At 50.5% G+C, this 7521-nt stretch overlaps 4 protein-coding genes across 4 annotated transcripts; all 4 read right to left on the bottom strand.

The window, feature by feature from the left end:
- Positions 1-95: 95 nt before the first annotated feature.
- Positions 96-713, bottom strand: TEOVI_000497700 (COP9 signalosome, subunit CSN8, putative; the record flags this gene model as incomplete). Its single annotated transcript, XM_067227512.1, has 1 exon — positions 96-713. One exon carries the CDS (start codon positions 711-713, stop codon positions 96-98), a length of 618 nt encoding a protein of 205 aa, XP_067083613.1.
- A 1124-nt stretch (positions 714-1837) lies between these two features.
- Positions 1838-4762, bottom strand: TEOVI_000497800 (U5 small nuclear ribonucleoprotein component, putative; the record flags this gene model as incomplete). The annotated part of the gene is made up of 1 exon (XM_067227513.1): positions 1838-4762. The coding sequence occupies one exon, from the start codon at positions 4760-4762 to the stop codon at positions 1838-1840; it is 2925 nt and encodes a 974-aa protein (XP_067083614.1).
- Positions 4763-5150: 388 nt separating this feature from the next.
- Positions 5151-5771, bottom strand: TEOVI_000497900 (NADH-ubiquinone oxidoreductase complex I subunit, putative; the record flags this gene model as incomplete). The annotated part of the gene is made up of 1 exon (XM_067227514.1): positions 5151-5771. The coding sequence occupies one exon, from the start codon at positions 5769-5771 to the stop codon at positions 5151-5153; it is 621 nt and encodes a 206-aa protein (XP_067083615.1).
- Positions 5772-6273: 502 nt separating this feature from the next.
- TEOVI_000498000 (uncharacterized protein) lies at positions 6274-7482 on the bottom strand (the record flags this gene model as incomplete). The annotated part of the gene is made up of 1 exon (XM_067227515.1): positions 6274-7482. One exon carries the CDS (start codon positions 7480-7482, stop codon positions 6274-6276), a length of 1209 nt encoding a protein of 402 aa, XP_067083616.1.
- Positions 7483-7521: the final 39 nt, after the last annotated feature.

Raw genomic sequence — 7521 nt, forward strand, 5'->3', positions numbered from 1 at the left:
CACGGGCGTCCACTCCTGCACCTCCTCAGGCTGGAAGGCGCGTGAAGCACATGAGCGCCTTCGGAGGGTGACGAACCGCCAACGCGGCCATACACCTACAACGACACAATGGTGACAGTATCTGAGAACCGCTTTAGCTCTTGATTGGAGTCGCTCTCCGGGGCATTAAAAACTGATTTCTGAAATACCACCGCCTGCTCATCGGCCCCAACAAGCTGCACTGCGTCACCCGCAATGCGTGCCGCCTCCCTCAGCACCTCTTCAAGCTTTTCTCCTGACTTCAGACCCAGGTAAACACTGAGGTCTTTGGTTTGAATGTGTCCAAGCGTACAGCCAATCACCGTTAGGATGGCGGCGCGCATGTTTGGCTCGAAGCTTGGCCGCGCTGGGAGTGTACCTTCGGACTCCCGCCACACTTGCCAGAACTGAGGGAAGTTACCCGAACTGAGGTAATTCTCCAGATCGTAAATGAGGATTATATCCTTTTCAATATAAGAGGCGTCCTGCACGTGGCTGGAAATGAGAGAGATACAGGCGGAAAAGTCGCTGGTGTGGAAACGTGGAAGCGCCTGCAGCAAAATTCCCAGCAAAAGCTGTTTTTCCGGTTGACTGCCCGATACGACGTAGCTCTTAAGGAAACGGAGAAACAGTTGGAGATCATACTTATCCTGCTGAAGCGCCTCACGCAGCTCCTTGTCCAAATCTTGGTTCATATTCCCTTACCTTATTAACTTGTTGCAGAGTTTCTTCTTTCCCTTAGTCCGTAAACAAAACTTATCTCCTTGTCTTTCGTTCTCCCTTCCGCACCTGTTTCCTTATTGGTTTCCGTGTGCAAAATCGCGGCACTTCTGGCGTAGATAGGGAGGGGGAGAAGGCATAAGGATGGAGGAAATCTCGCGTGATAACAAAACAGCGCCAGCGGCAAGCATGGATGGCACTTGCCACAGTTGTGAGAGAGGAAAAGATGCGCTTCAGGTTAGCAATGAGTTATTTACTCCTCCCCCAAAATTCTCAGGCATCAAACAGACACACATCTTCCCAATGCAGTACTTCGTCGCCCCATTCAAGTAAATCTTGCTTGTACTCCTTTATCTCCAAACACTCACCATAGGCACCCCTTCCCAACACCTCCCCCTCCCTGAACATTTGAGCGTTAAAACAGGCGTGTTAGCACGCCAGAAAAAATTAAACGAGAACAGTAATGGGTAATGGAGGTGCTTTGGACTGGGATGCGCCAAAGGCAGCATTATGTGATTTGCGTGTGTACGTAAGCAGCGAATTGTCGGCACTACTCTCACCTTCCGACACATCGTGTCAATCCAAAAGATTATCAATGATCCCCGCCATCCGATTAGGCGATGATGAACCAATCCTGTGAAGGAATATAATTTTTGCCGCGCTAACACCCCATTTGCAGTGTCTTAAATCATTCATTATTGTACGCGAGTTACCAACCACACGTTGGCAACCTTACGCCCCTCAATGGTTATTCCTCATATCGATTTATTTTCCCACATTGACTCTGTCCACATGCTGTGCGCGCGCCTCTCTGACTCTTTGATGCTAGTGGTCTCGGCAGCGTGTGAATTGCAAACGCGACAAGGTTATGGGTTTATCTGCCGAGAAGGAAACGAAACCAGTGTTTAACTTCACCGTGAATCACTCACACTGTATGGTCTCGGAGCACGGGTGTACAACGCCTTTCTGAAGAAGCGCTTAATAGATTGATCAAAACGCACATACACCAGCCGCAGTGGTCACGGACAGCTGGAGAGGGGGTATGTGAACGAAGAACGGGCAATGGAAATTGGTGACCACGATGCAATCCACACTTTCCTCACATCTGGAACTCTGCGAGAAGTGGTGGTAATCCCTTGCGGAAGCGTGTTTTCAACGTGAAATCACGTGCCAGCTGGTACCCCCGCGCCGGTTGCAAGGGCCCAATGTGTACCGTTGTGTCAAACGGGTCCCCTGGAACTGTGTCCCAGCTGTCGAACGCGAAGAGTGGAAGTGCCTCGCCAAGCGTCACCACTCGCAGCTGTGTTTCCAGGCCGAAGCTGTCGATTGCCGGTACTAACGCCCGGACGCACACAAATGTAGTTGCTGCTATGGGTTCCTCCGATACAATACTCCCGCGACGCATTTGCAGTACCTCTGCAATTTTTTCCACAGACCCTGGGGGGCACATAATGTCAACCTTTAGCACTGGCTCAAGAAGCTGCGGATGCGCACCGAGTAGCGCCTGTTTAGCTGCGGTTCTCGCACCAGCCATAATCGCCGCGTCTCTGGCATCAGGCTCCAGGTCTGCGAAAATGAGGCGCAGTGCCGCTCCGCGAACGACGTCGCCGATCAGCGGCCCCGCTGCCACTGCAGAGCGGAACCCAGCGGTAATGGCTTGCAACCGCTGCTCTGTGAGTCGTTCGAACTCCTCGTGCTCCTCGTCAAGCGTATCATTAATGAGGACACTCGGCCCTTTCGTTGTGTGTGGGCCTGTCGCTATTATGTTCCGCGCGTCAAGAGCGTCCATGTCGTGTTGCCGTAACGTCGTCCATAGCTTAACAACACTGTCGGTACCGGGCGAAGGAAACAGATTGATTTGCTCATTCTCGATTTGTTCAGTCAGTTTGGTTGGGAGCGAGCCGGCCGTAAAACCAATATGTGCCCAGTTTGACGAAGTGACAGCTAAAGCACCATCCTTTTCTAACACAGTCTCCGAAAAGGAAACAAATGGCGGAGATATGCCAAGTTTCACCCCTTTGCACAAGGCACACCGCAACTCGTGTAGAGCAGTGTCGAGGTGCAACTCCCCATAGCCACTAATGGTGAACTCCCCCGTTTCCTCTTTGTGCGCGTCTAGGCCAGGTGTTGTGCGAATCAATATTTGAAGACTTTGCTGTAACTGGTTTGCTTTTGCTGGATTTTTCAGTTCAACTCCAACATGCACAAATGGTTTTCCGCACTTAAGGGGTAGTACTCTCACTTCATCGAGCCACGAAGCGCCAGACTCTCTGGCGGAGTCTATAGTGTTTTCCTCTTCCCATAACAAACTCGTGGCAGCGACTCCGCCGACCATCACAAGGTGACTTCCTGCTCGTGTATCAAAGCCGGTGACGAGAACAACCTGGCCTGCGTACGCGCAATCCACATCGACAAATCCGTCCAACATTTTCAGCAACAACTCCTTTACCGTAAACGTATAAAAAGGCTCAGCATCACTGGAATGCTCATCCACCACAACCACCTTTACCCCACGTTTCAGTACGCCGTGCAGTACACGAACAACGGCAAAGTTCTCCTCACCATTATTTTGAGATCGTATTATCGGTGCGATGGCTGCTGCTGAGTCTTCTTCCTCTACATTCAGCCGGTACTGCGTCTTCAGCCACGCTGAGCGTTTGTCAGTTGCGGGCAATACGTTTAGAAGCGCATCAATACCCTCCAACGCGGGGTCACCGCAGAAAAGTTGCACTGCCTCGCGTACAGCACTGATGGGCCCTCGCGGCAGTGGATTAAGCTTATTGCTGAGTACCTGCGAGCCTTTTCCAGTAAGTGAATGAGCAACAACCTTGTACAGAGGCTCAAGCACAAGTGTAACAAAGGAAGGTTTCTGGCGGAAGTTTGTAATGCGAACGAACCTTCCCTCCTCAAAAGTCACTTGCCCCCACAATTGCTGCGATAAAGCGATCGCATCCACGGATGGGTACTTGCTGCTGTACTTCAACGCAAACGTCTCCGTGGTGAAAAAACATCCGATGTTGGAGGAAGCGAAACAAACAGTGCCGTTCAGCGGCGACACCAAGAAGGGAGAGCATCCACTTCCAAAACTAGAAATTTCATTGTTTACCGCATCCACCACCATGCGCAACTTTCGATACGCATCGAGCGGAGGGAGCTTCAAATCCATTATAAGGCGATCAATTTTCGTTATAACAAGCACAATTGGTATTCCTTCCTGCAATACAACCTGGCGCAGGAGCCGAGCGCCGTTACTTGTGAGCGACTCAGCGGCGTCAACGCAAAAAAGCACAGCGTCCGCTAGACGTAGCGCGGCTGCTGTTTCCGCCGCAAAATCGGGGTGACCGGGAGTGTCGACAAACGTCATTAGGTGTGAGGTCTGTTCATAATGTGCACCCGCGACAACCTCCGTCACGACGCTGCTCTTCACGGATATGCCTCGCTCAACCTCGTCCTCTCGCTGCCTGTAGGCACGACCGCCTAGAAGCAGTGACAAGAGTGAAGTTTTTCCGTGGTGCAAGTGCCCCGCAACCGCAACGATACGCTGTCGTGAAGGGACGCCTCGCAGGAGATCCAAGAAGTCCCGCGTCGACGGCTCTTTCGACACCACCTCCCCAATTAGAAGAGGATGTACCAGACGATCTTCCAACAAAAACTTTCCTCCGGCAGCATCCCTGCGATTTTTCATGGTTGATGATGCAACGTCACGACCAGCCACCAAAGGCTCATCGATTGACTGGTTGGCAACTTCTCCAATGACAAGCTCAACATCGTCGCCAAAGTCACCACTTGACCCACTCGTCGTGTCGTCGTCGTGCCTTCGCCGCTCGTGTTCTACAGAGTCGCTACCATCACTGCCTCTGTTACTTTCTGTACCGCTCCCGGCTGACCCTGAAGAATCGTTATCGTTGTCGTCGCTAGTAGATCTCACTTCGTGGGTGCCGTCGTACTCCCTGCTGGTGCTGTCGCCACACCCACTTTGGTCACTGGGGACTCTGTTCCCCTCTTCATCATAACCAAAGTTCATATTAGAATCAGACGCGCACTCCGGTCGGAAGAGCAATTCCCAACCGACAGTGGGACCGTTATTGTTACTCTTTTTCTTCCACTGGCGGCAGAAACATAGCAGGCGGGTAGAAACAAGATTGGGGGAGACACAAGAGCAGAATGTATGCGAGGGGAAAACTCCATGGTGAAGGTTCCACGTGCCAGAATTTGCATGCACCACGGGCGCAGGATGAAGAGTAGCGGTTAACTCAGTGCCCGCACAGAGGGAAGAAATTTTTGCACCGACACACCCATCCCAACGCCATTCATTAATGACAAAGAACAAGCCCAGGACTCGCCCCCTGCTAGCAAGCGTGCAACTTAGTGCACCGCAGGGAAAAGGGTCGATAAAAAAGGGAGAACCCCTTTCAACCCTCATTAGAAACTATGCCATAGGGATTACGCAGGGATGGCGGTTCCAGCCTCACGCCTGGAGCATCGTGGAACGTGGCGAGAACACGGTGCTCCAGCGACAACCGGTGTTGCTGTCGTTCGAGCCCAGTGCGAATCTGCCTTTCACGTATTTGCCGCAGCTCCTCTGGGGAATTCGCTTCCAAACGCATAGCCATCGCACCCACCATTTCGCTTATGTCTGGGTGACGCACCTCAATGGGTTTTGCATTCATCGCTACCACCGCTATGAGCATAAAGCCCAACATGAGAAAAGCAGCAATGAAGTTTTGTGATTCTGGGGTGAAATTGTACTCCGTGCGGCGTACTTCCCAGTCAAGACACGAGACGAGGCCCAAACGGTTGATGTATAACGTACGCGAGAGCCGCTCGTCCTCCAAAACCTGCAGGTCTTTGTGGGCCTGATTGATGAGCTCACGCTGTGCCGACGGGCTTGTGATGCCGCGGTTCCTTCTAAAACCCGAGCGGATTTGCTGCAGGAGCAGCATCCGGATGGTCACATTTGGGATGCTGTTGGCTGCCTTCAGGTAGCGGCGGTAGAGGAGCGCTACCGCCTCCCTTGGAAGAAGGGCTGACATTCCTTCCTGTTACGTCACCCACCACACTTCCTTGTCTCCCCTGAATCAGTGGGGCGTTCCCTCAGCAACTGTTCCTGTTCCTGTATCCGTTTTTTTAAAAAGTTAAGATGTGGCATGAACAATCGACAAAGCAACAATGACAACAATATGAAGTACATCTGTGCATGCATGCATGTGTGTGGCATTAAATCAAATAATGACATGTAAGCGACCGAGCAGCGTAAAACAACAGTGACACGAACAGTAACAATGCCGAGGTTGCGTGAAGGACCTGGGCGAGTTGAAAAGAAAAAATAAAGAGAAGGCACAAAAATATTATAATAGTGAGGGAGAACTTTAGTTTTACACCATTCATGGTAACGAATAAAATTACTAAAAATGCAACTGAGAGGAGCAAACTACAATGTTTTTAACGTACACCTTCCCTTCTTCCTCTGCTTCCTTGACGACGGTTCGTACGCTAGGCGCCATGCATAGGGTTGCATCAACCACTAACTCAACTTTATCCTATGAATTTAAGTCTCAACTCGCGCCGTTGCTTCTTCTTGAACGGCCCTTGCCGTCCTTCCGCAGCAGCTTCTACAGTGGTACCTTCTTCAACGGGGCCAAATTTAGCCCCGCAACCGCTGGGTGTCACGCCAAATGGATTAGTATAGCCATCAAACTTTTCGTCGCTGCGACCATTCACTGTTGCGTTATCGCGGGACTTAATCGGTGTGGAAACATCTTCCCCATCTCTACTGGATAATAAAAACGGTAGCTGCGGTAAAGTTGCAGCGTCCAACGTAACTGGAGGCCTGACTTCTTGCTGTTTACGATATTTACTAAGAAGTACCGAAGAAGCAATGCCAGCCCCACCATCTACTGAACAGGATGAGCTCAATGGAGTATCAGCAGTGGCTGTAAGCTTCTGACCGATACCACAAAGCGTCTTCCTTGAGTCGTTCACAAGGAGGAAACACGCCTCAAAAATGGGAGCGTCACAAACGTTAAGGGGTAACGACCTCAGCAAGCAGTACTGAAGTTTCTGCAAAGCTACAGTTAACTTTGCAACAGTGAAACCCGTCAGTTTCCCCCAAGCATCGAAGCGTTGGGAATACCACGAGCAAAGAGACGCCACTACCAAGATATTGTGGCGTAGCGCTTCAACGACCTCAACCAGCCGCCTGCTCCCTTCATCCCATACAGCTGTAAATGAAATCGCTCTTTGAAGTCCAACACCAACAACATCGCAAAGAGCCTTCAAGGGTCCAAAGGAAAACGGCAACTCGGGCGCAGAGCATTTAGATTTCGATGTCACGGGAGAATAAAATTTATCATCAACAGATAATTTCGCACCTGGAACAATACCTAACTTTTTTGTAACATTCTGGATAAACAACATACGCTGCTGAGAAAGCACAACAGCATCCGATACGTCAAATTCAAACGAACGCAACTTGTCAAGCACGTTACGAACACCAACACGCAGTTGCTTCGCAAAAGAACCACGACGAAAAGACGACACAGCAGGGCAACCAACCAAAGAGAAAACGCCACGATCAGAACAAGAAAACTGACTAAAAACAGGATTCACCAACTGTTCTTCATCCGAACAAAAGGATATTTTCAAATCATCCACAAATAAACGACGAGACATATCAACAACATCAACATCAACTTCGCAACAGTACTGTTCCTTCCCTATATCCACCAAACGCGTTACGCACATTTCAGAAGCCTGTACACGTTCACGCTCATTTTGTAATTC

The sequence above is a fragment of the Trypanosoma equiperdum genome, assembly GCF_001457755.1.
Source record: "Trypanosoma equiperdum strain OVI genome assembly, contig: ctg_984, whole genome shotgun sequence".
NCBI classification, from domain to species: domain Eukaryota; phylum Euglenozoa; class Kinetoplastea; order Trypanosomatida; family Trypanosomatidae; genus Trypanosoma; species Trypanosoma equiperdum.